This window comes from Nerophis lumbriciformis, linkage group LG17 (genome assembly GCF_033978685.3).
Source record: "Nerophis lumbriciformis linkage group LG17, RoL_Nlum_v2.1, whole genome shotgun sequence".
Classification (NCBI taxonomy): domain Eukaryota; kingdom Metazoa; phylum Chordata; class Actinopteri; order Syngnathiformes; family Syngnathidae; genus Nerophis; species Nerophis lumbriciformis.
In genome coordinates, this window is record NC_084564.2 from 2173374 (window position 1) to 2195545 (window position 22172).

The window sequence follows — 22172 nt, forward strand, 5'->3', positions numbered from 1 at the left end:
TTCTTTATAACGGACTCCAACACAAACCGCCGTTTAATGGACTACTAACATGGCTGACACCGGAAGTGAGGCAATCTAAGCGGGGGCGATTGTGCTGTGCACACATGTGCGTGTTCTCCAACAAAACTGCTCTAAAAGTGAACAATTACAGCATTTGGCGATAGTTTGACTACAAAATAGAAATGCCCAGAGACGTGTCAGCCTCGTCGAGTGAAGATGAAACGGACACATCGACGGAGGAAGTCCCGTTACCGCAAAAGGAGCTCGGTAAGTTAGCTAGAAACACTTATTGTCTTAAAGTAGGTAGCATAGCACCAGAGGTGGGTAGAGTAGCCAGAAATTGTACTCAAGTAAGAGTACTGTTACTTTAGAGATTTATTATTGAATGAATTAAATAAGTTTATTTCGGTCATATAATCAACCATTAACCATTTAGTGTGACCAGTTTAAAAGTACAGACTATACATATCAATAGTGATGGGTTGATGAGGCGTCATGAAGCGTTTCGACACATTGCAAAACTGTATTGATACTGTGTCGATACTGTGTCACTAAATACTGACATCTGCTGGACATTAAAAATCCCTACAGGCAACCTATGGACCGACTCAACTGACACTGATTTTATGACCTGGTACAGTGGTTCTCAAATGGGGGTACGCGTACCCCTGGGGGTACTTGAAGGTATGCCAAGGGGTACGTGAGATTTTTTTTAAATATTCTAAAAATAGCAACAATTCAAAAATCCTTTATAAATATATTTATTGAATAATACTTCAACAAAATATGAATGTAAGTTCGTTCATAAACTCAGTGAAGCACAAGCTCAGGTTTGTCACTAAAATGTCCGTCAAAAAGAACTGTGAAAAGAAATGCAACAATGCAATATTCAGTGTTGACAGATTTTTTGTGGACATGTTCCATAAATATTGATGTTAAAGATTTTTTTTTTTGTGAAGAAATGTTTAGAATGTTCATGAATCCAGATGGATCTCCATTACAATCCCCAAAGAGGGCACTTTAAGTTGATGATTACTTCTATGTGTAGAAATCTTTATTTATAATTGAAAATCACTTGTTTATTTAAGTTTTTTGTTATTTTTAGATCTTTTTTTCCAAATAGTTCAAGAAAGACCACTACAAATGAGCAATATGTTGCACTGTTATACAATTTAATAAATCAGAAACTGATGACATAGTGCTGTATTTTACTTCTTTATCTTTTTTTTTTTTTCAACCAAAAATGCTCTGATTAGGGGGTACTTGAATTAAAAAAAAATTCACAGGGGGTACATTGCTGAAAAAAGGTTGAGAACCACTGACCTAGTATATACAATAATATAAACCAAGTCATTGTATTTCATTTAGGATTATTTCATATCTTCATTTAAATAAAAATATATTTTTTGTCTTTTTTAGATACAGTCAATAAATAATGTGAACATGTATCATAACATGGAAATCTAAGAGAACGTGTTGTGAATGAGGATGCTTGTGGATCTGGAAATAATTATTTTTTTACACATTTCTATTTTTAAAAACACAGTTTTTCCAACGTATTCCATTTTAGACGCTTTCTCTTCTTAGTTATTATTTCTGCGGCTGTAGAAAAGAGCCGCTCACAGGGCACAGAGGAGGCGTCAGTGCGACACAGTTGGCGTATCGGTCACGTGACCAAAACAGCTCATGATCGGTCACGTGACTTTCCAAAAGCGGTACGCGCACCGACACAGGGTTTTGCTCTATGAGCTCGACGCATGTGCCGATGCATCGGTGTTGCCGGACCCATCACTACATATCAATCAATCAATGTTTATTTATATAGCCCTAAATCACAAGTGTCTCAAAGGGCTGCACAAGCCACAACGACATCCTCGGTATAGCCCACATAAGGGCAAGGAAAAACTCACCCCAGTGGGACGTCGATGTGAATGACTATGAGAAACCTTGGAGAGGACCGCATATGTGGGTAACCCCCCCCCCCTCTAGGGAGACCGAATGCAATGGATGTCGAGTGGGTCTAACATAATATTGTGAGAGTCCAGTCCATTGTGGATCCAGCATAACAGTAAGAGTCCAGTCCACAGTGGGGTCAGCAGGAAACCATCCCGAGCGGAGACGGGTCAGCAGCGCAGAGATGTTCCCAACCGATATACAGGCGAGCGGTCCACCCCGGGTCCCGACCCCGGACAGCCAGCACCCCATCCATGGCCACCGGATCTGTGTGTCTCCCCTTCCACAAGGGATAGGGGGGAGCAGAGGAGAAAAGAAAAGAAACGGCAGATCAACTGGTCTAAAAAAAAAAGGGGGGCTATTCAAAGGCTAGAGTATACAAATGAGTTTTGAGATGGGACTTAAATGTTTCTACTGAGGTAGCATCTCTAATTGTTACCGGGAGGGCATTCCATAGTGCTGGAGCCCGAATAGAAAACGCTCTACAGCCCGCAGACTTTTTTTGGGCTCTGGGAATCACTAATAAGCCGGAGTTCTTTGAACGCAGATTTCTTGCCGGGACATATGGTACAATACAATCGGCAAGATAGGATGGAGCTAGACCGTGTAGTATTTTATACGTAAGTAGTAAAACCTTAAAGTCACATCTTAAGTGCACAGGAAGCCAGTGCAGGTGAGCCAGTATAGGTATATATATATGTATATATGTATATAAAGGTATATACAGTATAGGCGTAATATGATCAAACTTTCTTGTTCTTGTCAAAAGTCTAGCAGCCGCATTTTGTACCAACTGTAATCTTTTAATGCTAGACATAGGGAGACCCGAAAATAATACGTTACAGTAATCGAGACGAGACGTAACGAACGCATGAATAATGATCTCAGCGTCGCTAGTGGACAAAATGGAACAAATTTTAGCGATATTACGGAGATGAAAGAAGGCCATACAGTATAACAATCATACACATTTACACACAAAAGGAAAAGAAAAGAAAAGAAAAAGCATGACCGAAAAAGGAATAGGCTGAAGCCAAAGCTTATATTTGCCTATCCTATACCTTCACTGAAAATAAGATTACCTGGAACATCAATGTTAAAAAAAAAAAAAAAAAAAATCAATGGGATGAAAGTAATTGTTACTATATTTTATAATTTTCAATTATCTCACCTTTCAATGTTTTCTTAAACCTTAACAAAGAAGTACATGTCTTCAACTCATCACTGAGCTTGTTCCACCATTTTAAGGCTGCAGCTAACGATTATCTTTCTATCGATTAATCTATAGATTTTTTTCGATTAATCGGTTAATCTATAGATTATTTTTTTTCGATTAATCTATAGATTATTTTTCCTTTTACCGATTATTTTTTTTATTTAAAATGAAGATGAAAAAATAAATTTAGGCCAGTTTTTTCAAAAGGCATGACTTATTTACAAAAAAAAAGTATGGCCACTCAGTCAACATTGACAACAACATGACAAAATATTCTGTAACAATGTAAACATTTAAAACTTTTAACATTTAACAAAATTAAAAGTAGCTTATTTGCTTTTTAATGTGCAAATATAAAAGTAAACATCCAGTGCAAATCTTAATATTCTGCAATAGTATAAGCATTTCAAAAGTAAAAGTATTGCTTATTTTGCTTTAAAATGTACAAAAATAAAGATAAACATCCAATACAAAAAAGTGCAAAACGAAATATTCTGTAACAGTGTAAACATTTCAACAAAAGTACAATTATTGCTTATTTTGCTTAATAACACAATAATGATAGTATGATTAAAGTGAAAGTTAATTGTTCGTTTGTACATAGTATATGTAACTGTTAATGTTGTAAAAGGTATTTGCACAACTAATTAACGTTAGCGTCTTTGTAAACACTGAACAGGCACGCCAAACGCGCCTCTCAGAGCGAAACGGTGTTTTAGTTTATGAATTTACAACGCAGATACAAATGACACATTCATGTTTTTGTGTAATGATGACAACGTATACTCACGCGGACGATTGACTAGTTGATGGTGATGGCAAGAACGCTGTCGGGTGTTTTCTTTTCAAATGTTCGTTCATAGCCGTTGTGCTGCTATGATAGGCCATTTCCGCTCGACACAGTGTGCATACAACAACTGTCAAGTGTTTTGCTTTTTTCGCTGTGCTTATCCCACACTTGAAGGGATGTACCAATGCTAAATGTGGCTTCTGGATTCCACTCAAAAGACCAAACCGTAGTTACTTTTTCCTTTTATTTTCCTTTAGTTTGCAATAGTTTTTCCAACGAAGAAACAGCTTCTTTTTTCTTCTTTAGTCTTTTTAGGAGTCTTTAGCAGTGTTAGTAGACTTTAGTAGACTTTAGTTTCTTTAGCTGTCATTAGCTGTCTTTAGTAGCCTTTAGTAGCCTTTATCTTCTTTAGTAGCCTTTAGCTTCTTTAGTAGGTGAAAAACCTTTAAGGACAAAACACCACAAGATTAACATGCTGTAAAAAACCAATCAATTATCAATCCCATAATTTACAATTATTAATTAGGCAATCAAACTCTTAACCATTAAACAAGTGCAAGAAAATGGACACATCTTTTCCCTTTAAGTTAAAACAGATTTTAAATAAATTGTCTCAACATAAATGCACCAAGATACATATAAAATACATTTAAACCCAGAAACACAATAGATAAATGCAACAGAAAACCCAATATGCAAATACATAAATACCTAACCAATTAACTACCTATTTAGATACATATTTAAAATCCATATTCAGTATAAATATATTATTAAATTAGCAGTGAAACACTCAATCTTAAACGCCATCTACTGGTAGAAAAATACCCCTTTTTCTATGCCTTACACCATTTAACTCCTAAAACTGAAATACATTTGTATTTAATATTCGTTCTTGCTTTACCTATTTCAAAAATCAATACCCGGCGTAAATTATGGGTTTCTCCTCTTAATTGAAATAAGCTAAGAATACAAGCTGGAAGGCTGTTGTTCATTACTCGAAACATAATTTCCATTGTTTTTAAAAACACAATATCTGAAAATTTTAACACATTAGAACTTATAAATAATGGATTGGTATGTTCATAGTAACACACTTTGTGTATTATTCTAATTACCCTTTTTTGAAGTTTAATTATTGGGTCTATGTTTGTTCTATAAACATTTCCCCAAACTTCAACACAATATGTTAAATATGGAAAAATAAAAGAATAATATAACATATGCAGACATTTCTTATTCAGCATGTTTTTTACTTTATAAAGAATAGCAATGGATTTGGATATTTTTCCCTTTATATATTCAATATGCGGTTTCCAACATAATTTACGATCAATTATTATTCCCAAGAATTTAGTTTCATATACTCTATCAATTTCCACTTGATTTAATTTTAGTTTTACTTCACGATTTGTTCTTGCACCACTAAACACCATAAATTTAATTTTCTTATCATTTAATGATAACTTATTGATATCAAACCATTTTTTTAGCTGAATCAACTCAACCTCTATTACCCTCAACACTTCCTTCAAGTCTTCTCCTGAACAATATACATTTGTATCATCTGCAAACATAATAAATTTCAATTTATTAGATACTGAACAAATATCATTTAAATATACCGTATTTTCCGCACCATAAGGCGCCCTGGGTTATAAGCCGCGCCTTCAATGAACGGCATATTTCAAAACTTTGTCCACCTATAAGCCGCCCCGTGTTGTAAGCCGCATCTAACTGCGCTAAAGGAATGTAAAAAAAACAGTCAAATAGGTCAGTCAAACTTTAATAATATATTAAAACCAGCGTGATGTGGGCGCGCATGGAATCGTATATCAACATGGACGAAGCTGCGTGAAAAAAGCCACCCGGCCTCTTCGCGTAAACTTAAACTTACCTTAACCACTCGCTCATCTTTTCTTCATCCATCCCTTCGAGTTAGCTTTTATGATGACGCCGGCTGGAAAGGTCTCTTTTGGCAAGGTCTTCCTTTTGAATATCACCATGGGTGGAAGTTTCTGGCCATTAGCATGGCAAGCTAGAACCACAGTGAAGGATGACTTCTCATTCCCTGTGGTGCGAATATTCACCATACGTGCTCCCGTTGTATCCACAGTGCGGTTCACAGGAATATAAGTTGCTGTGAAATAGTAATCCGTGTGCGGATGGAGACATTGCGTCTTTTCATGAACCGGATCCCTGTCGCTTTGTAGGAGCCATTTTGTGGTCTTTACAGATGTAAACACACAAAGGAAATGATAATATCCGCGCGCTTTTTCTTCTTCTACGCGGGCGGGTGGTTGCTTACAGTAGAAGAAGAAGCGCTTCCTGTTCTATGGGGGCAGGTGCTTACCTTGGCGGTTGCTTGCGTAGAAGAAGAAGCGCTTCCTGTTCTACCGGGAAAAAAGATGGCGGCTGTTTACCGAAGTTGCGAGACCGAAACTTTATGAAAATGAATCTTAATATTTATCCATATATAAAGCGCACCGGGTTATAAGGCGCACTGTCAGCTTTTGAGAAAATTTGTGGTTTTTAGGTGCGCCTTATAGTGCGGAAAATACGGTAGTATAAATAACTTAGGTCCCAATACCGAGCCTTGTGGAAGCCCACAAGTTACTCTTCTTGGCTGTGATTTAGTCTTATTGATTTCCACATATTGAGATCTATTACTTAAATAACTACTTAACCACTCTTGTGAAACACCTCTTATGCCATAGTTTTCCAATTTTTGTTTGTTTATTGTTTATTCAAGTAAAAGTAAGGAGTAGTCACCCAAATATTTACTTGAGTAAAAGTATGTTGTGAAAAAACTACTCAAGTACTGAGTAACTGATGAGTAACATCCATCCATCCATCCATCCATCCATCCCATCTTCTTCCGCTTATCCGAGGTCGGGTCGCGGGGGCAGCAGCCTAAGCAGGGAAGCCCAGACTTCCCTCTCCCCAGCCACTTCGTCCAGCTCTTCCTGTGGGACCCCGAGGCGTTCCCAGGCCAGCCGGGAGACATAGTCTTCCCAACGTGTCCTGGGTCTTCCTTGCGGCCTCCTACCGGTCGGACGTGCCCTAAACACCTCCCTAGGGAGGCGTTCGGGTGGCATCCTGACCAGATGCCCGAACCACCTCATCTGGCTCCTCTCCATGTGGAGGAGCAGCGGCTTTACTTTGAGCTCCTCCCGGATGGCAGAGCTTCTCATCCTATCTCTAAGGGAGAGCCCCGCCACCCGGCGGAGGAAACTCATTTGGGCCGCTTGTACCCGTGATCTTGTCCTTTCGGTCATAACCCAAAGCTCATGACCATAGGTGAGGATGGGAACGTAGATCGACCGGTAAATTGAGAGCTTTGCCTTCCGGCTCAGCTCCTTCTTCACCACAACGGACCGATACAGCGTCCGCATTACTGAAGACGCCGCACCGATCCGCCTGTCGATCTCACGATTCACTCTTCCCTCACTCGTGAACAAGACTCCGAGGTACTTGAACTCCTCCACTTGGGGCAAGATCTCCTCCCCAACCCGGAGATGGGGAGTAACATACACACTCATATTATATATATATATATATATATATATATATATATATATATATATATATATATATATATATATATATATATATATATATATATATATATATATACACATACATACATATACATTGATATATACAGTATATAATGTATATGTATTTATTTTGCTGTTTTTGTTTACATGTTAAAGGTGTTTTAATGAATATACATGCATGTTTAACATATAGATTCCTTTCTTTAATGAAGACAAGAATATAAGTTGGTGTATTACCTGATTCTGATGACTTGCGTTGATTGTAATCAGACAGTCGTGATAACGTCCACGTTTTCAAATGGAGGAGAAGAAAAGTTCCTCCTTTCTGTCTAATACCACATGAAAGTGGTTGGTTTTTGGCACCTTATTTGTCCAGCTGCCACATTCGTTTTTGTACACTTTACAAGAAATATATTGGCGTCAAACTCCGTAGCTTGCTAGCTTGTTTGCGCTGGCTTTCGGAGACTCTTGTTTTGAAAGCGCAGGCGCGATGGAGCGGCACTTTTATTGTGAAGACAGGAACGTCCTCATGTGCGGTCAGTCTTGAGGCTTTTGACGGGATGTACGGTTGAAATAAAAAAGTATCTTTTTTCCTTCACACTTTTGGTTGATTGATTGGAACTTTTATTATTAGATTGCACAGTACAGTACATATTCCGTACAATTGACCACTAAATGGTAACACCCCAATAAGTTTTTCAACTTGTTTAAGTCAGGTCATGTGATCACCTGGCTCTGTTTGATTGGTCCAACGTCACCAGTGACTGCATCTGATTGGTGGAACGAAGTGAAACGTCACCAGTAAGGCAGGCACTTTGAAGGTCTGTCTGACAAACCAAAACAAACAAAGCGTGCATTAACAGATCGATAAAAAATTAGTAGCGAGTAGCGAGCTGAATGTAGATAAAAGTAGCGGAGTAAAAGTAGCGTTCCTTCTCTATAAATATACTTAAGTAAAAGTAAAAGTATGTTGCATTAAAACTACTCTTAGAAGTACAATTTATCCCAAAAGTTACTCAAGTAGATGTAACGGAGTAAATGTAGCGCGTTACTACCCACCTCTGCATAGCACCTAGCTAGGAATTGTAATGATAACACTTAAATGTATTTATTATGTTTTACAGAGACGAGGACGAGCAGGTACCAATGTCCTAATGACTTCGTGTCATCCAGACACAAAGCTTGCAGCAACACGCTAACAGACAGCCTGAAGAAGAGCAAGAGTGAACTGTGGCTCATTAAAGCTCCTGCCAGCTTTAACCCAGACTGGTAATGCACACATTTAATAGTCTTTATTCCCCAACAACTACATTTGGCAACATGTTCGCCAACCGTGGCCACCAAAAGAAGCTCCCCTAACTAAAGCAAGTCATTCGAACATGTTTGAGTGTCATGAAAGTGTAAAAATAAGTGGAGCAATGACAAATAACTGTGTTCAAGAGCAGAGGTGGGGTAGAGTAGCCAGAAATTGTACTCAAGTAAGAGTACTGTTACTTTAGAGATTTATTACTCAAGTAAAAGTAAGGAGTAGTCACCCAAATATTTACTTGAGTAAAAGTAAAAAGTATGTTGTGAAAAAACTACTTAAGTACTGAGTAACTGATGAGTAACCTGTTCGTTTAACATACCTGCCAACTACCCCGGTTTTCCCGTAATTAGTACGGTTTTCATCAACCTATTCCGGGTTACGGTTGCAGTGATAAAAAATACGTTTTTTCATTAATTAAAAAAAAATTTTTTTTTTAAATGCGCAAGGCTATTTATAGCACCGCTGCCAAGCACGAGGCACCAGTTGCCATTGTTTCCAAACGAGCGAACGATCATGGAATCAGCCGGAGAAAAATCGCAAACGTGTCTTAAACCGAAAAGAAAACTGCAGTCATTCCGTGAAGAATATTCAAAAGCCTATCCGGGAATAATTATCCGTTCCAAAAAGGGTGAAAACTACGCGAATTGCACCTTGTGCAGACAAGATTTTTCGATCGGACACGGAGGAATTAGCGATGTAAAAGACCACGTCGGGACAAAAAAACACAAGTCTAATGCCGTTGCTAGCGATACAAGTGGAAAACTTAAAACGTTTTTCGGATTTTAGCCACAAAAAGGTAATGACACCAATGTTATCTATTGGAATTGTTTAGTACTGTTATACTGTTAAAAGTGTTTATACTATTTATGCTTTCAAGTCCAAGTTGAAGAAATCTTGTTAAATGTTGACAGCATAACTACCAAAATACAGAAGTATGTCCTTAATATTTTTGCAGTGCTATTTCTGTTGAAAAGTTCAAATGATTACATTAGAGATGTGATGTGCCACTTTTCAAGTGTCTGATGGCTTCAATTAATTTTCATTCATTTTTCATATTTTGAATTCTTTTGAAAGGCTTACAAAAAAACTACATTTGAATTGTAATTCCATGCTATTGACAGGACTATTAATTTTAATGAAGTTAGCTTACCATGTTTACAGTATGATAATTGTGATAGAAATGTGAATTTTAGGCACAGAATATTTTTTACAATTGAACAAGGCAGTAGATTATACAAGCTTGGACAGAAAGTTAATAATGACACCATTTTTTTTTTTTAATGGAATTGTTTAGTACTGTTTTACCATTTGTTTACTGTAAAAAGTGTTTATACTGTTTTTACTTTCAATGAACAAATTAAAGTCTTGTGAAAGGTTGACAGGATAACTGGCATTAACTGTCAAAATAATTTCAAACTATTGAAGTTAGTTTACAGAATAAACATGTCAATCAACCCATATGATTTTTGCTGTAATATTTTTGTTTTGAAAAGTCACTGTGACTGATAGAAAAGTGATGGTTTTAGCAACATTTTAACCTGTCTGAATGCTAATAATCATTTTGCGTCGGGGGGGGCGAAGCTGAACCCCCCACCAGGACTTTGTCCTGGACCTACCGGGGCCTGCGGCCCCTGGACCCTGGCTACTAGGTTTTTCTGATTTCAAAAGTTGGCAGGTATGGTTTAATGATGACTGCAACAAATAATGCACAAAAACATAAAAATAGCAATGAGCAAATTCAGAGCCAGGAATATCTCTTAAGCAACTAAAACAATAATATATATTAAATAATAATACATTAACATAAAAAATGAAGGCAAATTGAGCCACAATAACGTAACAGCACCATAGGCTCAGTAGGCAGAGATTACAAAGGGAAATAACAAGTTAGCCTTTACGCAAACCATAAACTGATAGATGTGGGCTGCACCTGGGAACACACTGTGCATTTTTGATTGGTGTTTGTATGCATGTGTGTGTGTGTCTTGTCTGGTTATGAGTCTGCAGTGCGTTAATAAATGTCCCCACACGATGTACATTTGACAGTGATTCATAGTAGGGAAGCCAACATCAGCCTACGGTGACAGCCAAAATATCTACTAACGTTACTTACCGCCATGTGCTTCCTCAAATTTGACGTTGAGTTCATGTAAGCTTAAGCTTGTTGTAGTTTTTCAGCAGGCGGTCACATGACCGCCTGGCTCTGTTTGATTGGTGAAACGGAGTCAAACGTCACCAGTGACTGTATTTGATTGGCGAAACGCAGGCATGCTATAGATCCTACTTTGAAGGTCTGTCTAACAAACCAAAACAAACACAGCGTGCATTAACAGATCGATAAAAGTGAGTAGCGAGCTGAATGTAGATAAATGGAGAGTAGTAAAAGTAGCGTTTCTTCTCTATAAATATACTCAAGTAAAAGTATGTTGCATTAAAACTACTCTTAGAAGTACAATATTTCCCAAAAGTTACGCAAGTAGATGTAACGGAGTAAATGTCGCGCGTTACTACCCACCTCTGTTCAAGAGTCTTTTAGTTGAACAGTGGAAAGTATGTTTCACAACCCACCAAATATCTGGCCACCCTTTTATTACTAAAAATAGACAAAGTAACGACTGCTTTTCTCAAAATGTCGTGTTTGTTGACATGTGTTGTAAGTAGGGCTGTTACGATATCACGGTTACCGTAACCAAAATTATTGTGGTTATCATTATTGTGGTAGTGTTGAATGTGCTCAAAAAGCACTTGTTCACCAGGCATGTGATTTTTCCGTCTATAGTCGGGAAATCCGTCTTTTATCGCTGTAAAAATATATTTTCAGTTTTTCTTAGTTTTTTCCGACCTATAATGTGTGTTCAAATCTTGATCCGTCATTTTGCCATACCTGCCAACAACTAAACAAGTAGCGATTTCCGTAGCTTGGCTATTTTCAGACCCATGTAGTGGTTAGCTAAGCTACGTGCTACATTAGAAGAGAGAGGGAGTAGAGAAAGAGAGAAGTGGACAAGTGTAACTCGACGGGCGGGGGTCAAAATATACGTATACGTATATTATACGTAAATATATATATATCTGAATGCGATCAATCATTTTGCGTCGGGGGGGTTCAGACGCAAAATGATTGATTGCATTCAGACAGGTTAAAATGTTGCTAAAACCATCACTTTTCTATCAGTCACAGTGACTTTTCAAAACAAAAATATTACAGCAAAAATCATATGGGTTGATTGACATGTTTATTCTGTAAGCTAACTTCAATAGTTTGAAATTATTTGACCCTGGACCCTGGCTACTAGGTTTTTCTGATTTCAAAAGTTGGCAGGTATGTAATTATATAATTATTATAAATATAATTCACTTCACACTTAAGCGCCAAACTTAATTTGGTTTGTGTGAAGTGTATTACAACTGAGTACCTTTTTTTTCTTCTTCTGGCGTCTCAACAATGGCCCTATGGTTAAGAAACACTGCTGTAAACGTTTTCAGTAAGACACTTTAAATGTGAGACTTCTATCTTGGTCTGGCTCTGAGCAAGTAAACACTGCTGCCCCCTATTGACCAACCTCTGAATCACATCTTTGTAAGTCGGCTTACTTTATGTCACTTCCTTGACTTTCAAAGCATACAGGTAAAAGCCAGTAAATTAGAATATTTTGAAAAACTTGATTTATTTCAGTAATTGCATTCAAAAGGTGTAACTTGTACATTATATTTATTCATTGCACACAGACTGATGCATTCAAATGTTTATTTCATTTAATTTTGATGATTTGAAGTGGCAACAAATGAAAATCCAAAATTCCGTGTGTCACAAAATTAGAATATTACTTAAGGCTAATACAAAAAAGTGATTTTTAGAAATGTTGGCCAACTGAAAAGTATGAAAGTGAAAAATATGAGCATGTACAATACTCAATACTTGGTTGGAGCTCCTTTTGCCTCAATTACTGCGTTAATGCGGCGTGGCATGGAGTCGATGAGTTTCTGGCACTGCTCAGGTGTTATGAGAGCCCAGGTTGCTCTGATAGTGGCCTTCAACTCTTCTGCGTTTTTGGGTCTGGCATTCTGCATCTTCCTTTTCACAATACCCCACAGATTTTCTATGGGGCTAAGGTCAGGGGAGTTGGCGGGCCAATTTAGAACAGAAATACCATGGTCCGTAAACCAGGCACGGGTAGATTTTGCGCTGTGTGCAGGCGCCAAGTCCTGTTGGAACTTGAAATCTCCATCTCCATAGAGCAGGTCAGCAGCAGGAAGCATGAAGTGCTCTAAAACTTGCTGGTAGACTGCTGCGTTGACCCTGGATCTCAGGAAACAGAGTGGACCGACACCAGCAGATGACATGGCACCCCAAACCATCACTGATGGTGGAAACTTTACACTAGACTTCAGGAAACGTGGATCCTGTGCCTCTCCTGTCTTCCTCCAGACTCTGGGACCTCGATTTCCAAAGGAAATGCAAAATTTGCATGGTTGGGTGATGGTTTGGGGTGCCATGTCATCTGCTGGTGTCGGTCCACTCTGTTTCCTGAGATCCAGGGTCAACGCAGCCGTCTACCAGCAAGTTTTAGAGCACTTCATGCTTCCTGCTGCTGACCTGCTCTATGGAGATGGAGATTTCAAGTTCCAACAGGACTTGGCGCCTGCACACAGTGCAAAATCTACCCGTGCCTGGTTTACGGACTATGGTATTTCTGTTCTAAATTGGCCCGCCAACTCCCCTGACCTTAGCCCCATAGAAAATCTGTGGGGTATTGTGAAAAGGAAGATGCAGAATGCCAGACCCAAAAACACAGAAGAGTTGAAGGCCACTATCAGAGCAACCTGGGCTCTCATAACACCTGAGCAGTGCCAGAAACTCATCGACTCCATGCCACGCCGCATTAACGCAGTAATTGAGGCAAAAGGAGCTCCAACCAAGTATTGAGTATTGTACATGCTCATATTTTTCATTTTCATACTTTTCAGTTGGCCAACATTTCTAAAAATCCCTTTTTTGTATTAGCCTTAAGTAATATTCTAATTTTGTGACACACGGAATTTTGGATTTTCATTTGTTGCCACTTCAAATCATCAAAATTAAATGAAATAAACATTTGAATGCATCAGTCTGTGTGCAATGAATAAATATAATGTACAAGTTACACATTTTGAATGCAATTACTGAAATAAATCAAGTTTTTCAAAATATTCTAATTTACTGGCTTTTACCTGTATGTCACTTCCTTGACTTTCAAAGCATATTACTTGGAAAAAAAACAACAGGTTCCTCTTCTGGATGAATCCTACCTCGTCTTCCTCCTCGTTACAGCATGCGAGGCGTCCAGTTGAGCCTTTCAGGCCTTCAGACGCTGAATCTTCCTGTGGACAAAGGCGAGAGTGGGCTGGGCCAACAGATGTACAACATCCTCGGCTCCTCCCTCGGCCCCTCCGAGCTCCACCTCCTCACGGGTGACAGTCGTACGTCGCAAGCGATGGTGATGGGTCCAGATTTCTCCGGCCTGTTGAGCGTGAGCGAGAGCTGCTGCGGCGACCAGCGGCTCCCGCAGATCCTCCCCGCCACACCCGCGCCCGCCATCCCGCCCGGCCTCAAACAGCGGTTCCATCCCTTCGGCAGCAAGGCGCCCACTCAGGGAGAGAGCGAGGTGGACGCCGCCCCCCCGGAGTTTGCGAGCCTCCACCCTCCAGGGGTCTCGCAGGCCAATGAAGAGGAGGGGAGAAAGAGGAAGAAAAAGAAGATGAAGAAAGAACGGACAGAGCGAGAGGATGAGGAGGTGACAGTCAAATCGGAAGTGGGCGTGGACATCTTCTTCCAGGAGGTCGGAGCGCCTGAGGAAAAGAGGAAGAAGAAGAAGAAGAAAAAGGACAGAGACGCAGAAGACGAGTCGCCGCCGCCCGCCGCCACGGTGATGATCAAAAAGGAAGTGAAACTTGAACCAGTGGACGTTTTGTACGATTACCAAGTTGACGACTCGGCGAAGAAGAAGAAAAAGAAGAAGAAAAACAAAAGTGATGACTAGTCTGACGCTTGCATCAATTCCCTGATGGACTTTTATTGTGAAAACTTCCTCTGGTGGTCAGGAAGTTGTCGCCTGTCCCTCTCAGGTGGACTCCATCGTCCGCCTTCTTGACGCCGACGGAGGAAGACCAGATGATGGAAAGATGGACGACCATCAGATGCACACACAAACTACGCAAACTTTGTAATAAAACTTATTTTTGTCTTATTTTTGTCTGTTTTGTGCCTCTTCAGAGACAAAAAGCTAGTAGCGTGGATCAATATATTAGAATGAAGAATTGATTTGAGTAACCAGAAGTGGATTTTATTACATAACATTTTATCACCAACCTGAATAAATACTTCTTGCCTGAGTAGTCCTGAGTTCAATCCCGGGCTCGGGATCTTTCTGTATGGAGTTTGCATGTTCTACTCCGGGTACTCCGGCTTCCTCCCACCTCCAAAGACATGCACCTGGGGATAGGCTCCTCCCACCTCCAAAAACATGCACCTGGGGATAGGCTCCTCCCACCTCCAAAAACATGCACCTGGGGATAGGCCCCTCCCACCTCCAAAGACATGCACCTGGGGATAAGCTCCTCCCACCTCCAAAGACATGCACCTGGGGATAGGTTGATTGGCCACACTAAATTGGCCCTAGTGTGTGAATGTGAGCGTGAATGTTGTCTATCTGTGATGGCCCTGTGATGAGGTGGTGACTTGTCCAGCCTTCCGCCCGAATGCAGCTGAGACATTATACTATTGAAGAATATCAGTTATGCATGTACTAATGATCATTTATTGAAATGGAGATGTATTGAAAACCCACAATGATCCAATTAAGTCTAGAAAAACAATAACAAATGACTTAATATGCACTTTTGTCTTTTTAACAAAACAAAATAGGTTTGCAACAAGTCAGCTCGTGTTAGAACACAAAGTAAATTCCGATCACGTGACGTCTTTAGTCCCTTGTTTTTTTAGCTTTAACATGTAGCTGAATGTTTTTCAGTTTTAGCACGTTGTAGCTGAATGTTCTTTAGCTTTAGCACGTTGTAGCTGAATGTTCTTTAGTCTTAGCACGTTGTAGCTGAATGTTCTTTAGCTTTAGTACGTTGTAGCTGAATGTTCTTTAGCTTTAGCACGTTGTAACTGAACGTTCTTTAGCTTTAGCACGTTGTAACTGAACGTTCTTTAGCTTTAGCACGTTGTAACTGAATGTTATTTAGCTTTAGCATGTTGTAGCTGAATGTTCAAGCACGTTGTAGCTGAATGTTCTTTAGCTTTAGCACGTTGTAACTGAACGTTCTTTAGCTTTAGCACGTTGTAACTGAATGTTCTTTAGCTTTAGCATGTTGTAGCTGAATGTTATTTAGCTTTAACATGTTGTAACTGAACGTTCTTTAGCTTTAGCACGTTGTAACTGAATGTTATTTAGCTTTAGCATGTTGTAGCTGAATGTTCTTTAGCTTTAGCACGTTGTAACAGAACGTTCTTTAGCTTTAGCACGTTGTAACTGAATGTTCTTTAGCTTTAGCATGTTGTAGCTGAATGTTATTTAGCTTTAGCATGTTGTAGCTGAATGTTCTTTAAGCACGTTGTAGCTGAATGTTCTTTAGCTTTAGCATGTTGTAGCTGAATGTTATTTAGCTTTAGCATGTTGTAGCTAAATGTTCTTTAAGCACGTTGTAGCTGAATGTTCTTTAGCTTCAGCACATTGTGGCTCAATATTCTTTAGCTTTAGCACGTTGTAACTGAACGTTCTTTAGCTTTAGCACGTTGTAGCTGAACGTTCTTTAGCTTTAGCACATTGTAGCTGAATGTTCTTTGGCTTTAGCACATAGTAGCTGAATGTTATTTAGCTTTAGCACGTTGTAACTGAACGTTCTTTAGCTTCAGCACATTGTACTGAGTGTTCTTTAGCACGTTGTAGCTGAACGTTCTTTAGCTTCAGCACGTTGTAGCTGAATGTTTTTTAGCTTTAGCTTTTTGTAGCTGAATGTTCTTCAAGTGGAAGTGTTAATGTTGCCACACACTTACAGTACATTCATAAACGCCTCAGTGGAATATTAGTGTAGGTATTGTCTGAGGTGTGTATGCTGCAATGTCCAGCCTTGTGAAATAGTACACAGAAAATGCTTTAATCTCTCCAAGCCCATAACAATATGCTGTATTTTGTTCATTGTTGGAACTGAACAGAACATGTTTGCCCATCAAGGATAAACCAAAAGTGCCAAGAGCACGTGTTTGCCACCTGAGTTTATCCAGCAGGTGGCGCCACACTCCACTCTTTCCTCCCTTTTACACCGCAGCTTCACTCATCTAATGTCTTTGTTTCTCCTCCTCCTTCTAGAATGTTCTCCTAAGCTCCAAAAAGTGACCTTTTTTTTCCCCCACGTGACATTTTCGCACATTTGCAGCAGCGCAGTCCGTCTCTTCATCACCTCGTCTCCTCCTCATCCTCCTCCTCCGGGCGCTCCGCCGCACCCGAGCGTGGTCCTGACTCCTAATGAGCATCTCTTGTGTAATGTACACTCATCAACATTTCCCTTTGAAATAAGATGTCGTTCATGAAACATGTCATCTTGATCTTGATTACAGAGGAAGAGTTGATGGTTCAACACCACTGCTGCATTCTCTGCATTCATTGATTGATTGGAACTTTTATTAGTAGATTCATACTTGCCAACCTTGAGACCTCCGATTTCGGGAGGTGGGGGGGTGGTAGGTCGGGGGTGGGGCGGGGGGCGTGGTTAATATATATATATATATATATATATATATATATATATAAGAAATACTTGACTTTCAGTGAATTCTAGCTATATACAGTGGGGCAAAAAAGTATTTAGTCAGCCACAATTGTGCAAGTTCTCCCACTTAAAATGACGACAGAGGTCTGTAATTTTCATCATAGGTACACTTCAACTGTGAGAGACAGAATGTGAAAGAAAATCCAGGAATTCGCATTGTAGGAATTTTAAAGAATTTATTTGTAAATTATGGTGGAAAATAAGTATTTGGTCAATAACAAAAATTCAACTCAATACTTTGTAATATAACCTTTGTTGGCAATAACAGAGGTCAAACGATTACTATAGGTCTTTACCAGGTTTGCACACACAGTAGCTGGTATTTTGGCCCATTCCTCCATGCAGATCTTCTCGAGAGCAGTGATGTTTTGGGGCTGTCGCCAAGCAACACGGACTTTCAACTCCCTCCACAGATTTTCTATGGGGTTGAGGTCTGGAGACTGGCTAGGCCACTCCAGGACTTTCAAATGCTTCTTACGGAGCCACTCCTTCGTTGCCCAGGCGGTGTGTTTTGGATCATTGTCATACTGGAAGCTTTCATCTTCAAAGCTCTCACTGATGGAAGGAGGTTTTGGCTCAAAATCTCACGATACATGGCCCCATTCATTCTTTCCTTAACACGGATCAGTCGGCCTGTCCCCTTAGCAGAAAAACAGCCGCAAAGCATGATGTTTCCACCCCCATGCTTCACAGTAGGTATGGTGTTCTTGGGATGCAACTCAGTATTCTTCTTCCTCCAAACACGACGAGTTGAGTTTATACCAAAAAGTTCTATTTTGGTTTCATCTGACCACATGACATTCTCCCAATCATCCATGTGCTCTCTGGCAAACTTCAGACGGGCCTGGACATGCACTGGCTTAAGCAGGGGGACACGTCTGGCCCTGCAGGATTTGATTCCCTGTCGGCGTAGTGTGTTACTGATGGTAACCTTTGTTACTTTGGTCCCAGCTCTCTGCAGGTCATTCACCAGGTCTCCCCGTGTGGTTCTGGGATTTTTGCTCACCGTTCTCATGATCATTTTGACCCCACGGGATGAGATCTTGCGTGGAGCCCCAGATCGAGGGAGATTATTAGTGGTCTTGTATGTCTTCCATTTTCTGATAATTGCTCCCACAGTTGATTTTTTCACACCAAGCTGCTTGCCTATTGTAGATTCACTCTTCACAGTCTGGTGCAGGTCTACAATTATTTTCCTGGTGTCCTTTGACAGCTCTTTGGTCTTGGCCATAGTGGAGTTTGGAGTCTGACTGTTTGAGGCTGTGGACAGGTGTCTTTTATACAGATAACGAGTTCAAACAGGTGCCATTAATACAGGTAACAAGTGGAGGACAGAAGAGCTTCTTAAAGAAGAAGTTACAGGTCTGTGAGAGCCAGAGATCTTCCTTGTTTGAAGTGACCAAATACTTATTTTCCACCATAATTTACAAATAAATTCTTTAAAATTCCTACAATGTGAATTCCTGGATTTTCTTTCACATTCTGTCTCTCACAGTTGAAGTGTACCTATGATGAAAATTACAGACCTCTGTCATCATTTTAAGTGGGAGAACTTGCACAATTGGTGGCTGACTAAATACTTTTTTGCCCCACTGTATATATATATATATATATATACATATATTTTATTACATATATATATATATATATATATATATATATAAAGAAATACTTGAATTTCAGTGTTCATTTATTTACACATATACACACACAACACTCATCTACTCACTGTTGAGTTAAGGGTTGAATTGGCCATCCTTGTTCTATTCTCTGTCACTATTTCAGAACACACACATTATACAAATATACATTATAAAATCAATAAGAAAACGGGAGCTCTAATTTGGGAGTCTGAATTAGGATCAGAAGTTCCTATATAAACATTGCGCACTCACGTCGCCTTTTTGTATTGATTACTGCAGCTGTGCACTGGATTCATTCACAAATACAAACTACAACTCACAAACACTTTAGAGTTAGGCTCCACCATCAGAATGTGTACTTAAACTTATAAAGATCACATGGATATTATTCAGTGAGTTGATTCACCAAAACTAACCTGTTATACAGGAGGAAAAAGCACACAGGACGTTTCAATTGTTCACAGACCGGTCGCGCTCATCAGAATGACAAGACACTTCCGGTCTGCAGGTGATAGCATTCAATTGGGAAGAAACGCCCTACTGCCCCCTACTGACCAATGTGAATACTGATAAATGTGTAATGACAGCTCCAAAAACGAATTCAAACCACAAAATAAAATAAAATAAATAAATCAACACAAAAATGTGACACATTATGGGTGGGTCACATATGCATGTACAGTAGATGGCAGTATTGTCCTGTTTAAAAGTGTCACAACATTGCTGTTTACGGCAGACCAACTGCTTTAGGGTAGACACTGTTGTTGTGTGTTGTCAACACATCACTCAGGTCCGCCTGAATTTCGGGAGTTTTTCGGGAGAAAATTTGTCTCGGGAGAGGCGCTGAATTTCGGGAGTCTCCCGGAAAATCCGGGAGGGTTGGCAAGTATGGTGGGTGTTAGTTTAGGGTTTAAGCTGCCTGGAGGTGTTCTTTTAGTGCGGTTTTGAAGGAGGGAGTGCATTCCATATTGATGTGGCATAGAAGGAGAATGAGTTAAGACCTTTGTTGGATGGGAATCTGGGTTTAACGTGGTTTGTGGAGCTCCCCCTGGTGTTGTGGTTATGGCGGTCATTTACGTTAAGGAAGTAGTTTGACATGTACGTCAGTATCAGGGAGGTGTAGCGGATTTTATAGACTAGGCCAGGGGACGGCAACCCGCGGCTCTAGAGCCGCATGCGGCTCTTTAGCGCCGCCCTAGTGGCTCTCTGGAGCTTTTTCAAAAATGTATGGAAAATCATACTTGCCAACCTTGAGACCTCCGATTTCGGGAGGTGGGGCGTGGTTGGGGGCGTGGTTAAGAGGGGAGGAGTATATTGACAGCTAGAATTCACCAAGTCAAGTATTTCATACATATATATATATTAGAGATGCGCGGATAGGCAATTATTTCATCCGCAACCGCATCAGAAAGTCGTCAACCATCCGCCATCCACCCGATGTAACATTTGATCAGAACCGCACCCGCCCGCCATCCGCCCGCACCCACCCGTTGTTATATATCTAATATAGACGATGCAAGGCATTAGTGAGGTTATAAAGCTTTTGCCTGTTAAAGAAAGGAGACTGATCCAATGCAGCACAGACATTCGCGTGCCACGCTGTCACGACCCAGACGCACACCAGTGCGCAATCATATGGGAGCCGCGCTGAGCGCACCTCCAAGCGCGTCTCACTGCCGGCGACGGCCGGGTATGGGCCCAACGCTCCAGCGCCATCCATTTTCAGGGCTAGTTGATTCGGCAGGTGGGTTGTTACACACTCCTTAGCGGGTTCCGACGTCCATGGCCACCGTCCTAGCTGCTGTCTATATCAACCAGGGTGAGCCCCACCCCTTTCGTGAGCGCACTGCGCGCGGAGTGACCCCTGTTACGCGCCCCCAGCAACAGGGGTGGCGGGCAGGTAAGCTGCGCGGGCGGAGCGCGCGGAGTGACCCCTGTTACGAGCCCCCGGCCACGGGGGTGGCGGGCAGGTAAGCTGCTTACCTGCTGCGCGTGACGCCGGCCGCGGCGAAGGCGGACGAGGCGGGGTGTCGGTGCGGTGGGCGCGGTGGTGACCCTGGAGGTGACCCTGGACGTGCGTCGGGCCCTTCTCGCGGATCGCCTCAGCTACGGCTCCCGGTGGGGCCCTCTCGGGGGAAGGGGCCTCGGTCCCGGACCTCCGTAAAAGTGTCCATCTCTTTTTTTTTCTTCTTCTGTTGTGGCATATGCTGCAGGTGCCTGCTCGTTTTTCGTATGTGGGTAACAACATTTAACTATGTATATATATTTACCAATTGGTTTAACTGCCACCCGCCTGAATCTATTTAAAATCTAATTTTTTTTTATTTCAACCGCCCGACCCGACCCGACCCGCGGATAAAATCTAATTTTTTTAAATTTCATCCGCCCGATCCGCGGATAATCCGCGGACTCCGCGGTTGTGCCCGCAAACCGCGCATCTCTAATATATATATATATATATATATATATATATCTACATCCTGAAAATATGCAAACAAAACTGTGTTCAGGTCATTGATACTTCAAATTTGCATAAATATAACATGAATATAACATAACTTGGCTTCTGAGAGCTTCAAAATGTAATAAATAAAATGCTAGAGTTTTTGATAAACAAACAATTATTTTAATAAATAAATATGGTCATTTTAAATGAATTATTATGATAATTTAAAATTAATTATTTCAAATATGTTTATTTTAATGTACCGGTATAATTCTATGGCTTGATGTAATGAGTCAGGAAAAAAATACAATTAATGTTGATGTTTTTAGCAAAATATAGTAAACATTTATTTAGTTGTTTTTAAAAAATTAATAAATATATTTATTTTTTAGGTAAGATAAACATAATAATACAATGTATCTTTAGTCTGGATGATTTAGTTCT

The 22172-nt window shown here is 40.2% G+C and overlaps 1 protein-coding gene across 1 annotated transcript; it reads left to right on the forward strand.

Annotated features, from left to right (window-relative positions):
* Positions 1-35: 35 nt before the first annotated feature.
* On the forward strand, positions 36-15193 carry polr1g (RNA polymerase I subunit G). The gene is made up of 3 exons (XM_061972227.1): positions 36-267; positions 8644-8788; positions 14140-15193. The coding sequence occupies exons 1-3, from the start codon at positions 183-185 to the stop codon at positions 14846-14848; spliced, it is 939 nt and encodes a 312-aa protein (XP_061828211.1). The 5' UTR covers positions 36-182; the 3' UTR covers positions 14849-15193.
* Positions 15194-22172: the final 6979 nt, after the last annotated feature.

Bases quoted from the DNA above. Each gene is read 5' to 3' on its own strand.
- polr1g (XM_061972227.1), top strand. From the start codon at position 183: ATGCCCAGAGACGTGTCAGCCTCGTCGAGTGAAGATGAAACGGACACA. The intron at 268-8,643 runs GTAAGTTAGCTA...TATGTTTTACAG, and splicing joins GTTACCGCAAAAGGAGCTCG to AGACGAGGACGAGCAGGTAC. The intron at 8,789-14,139 runs GTAATGCACACA...TCCTCGTTACAG, and splicing joins GCCAGCTTTAACCCAGACTG to CATGCGAGGCGTCCAGTTGA.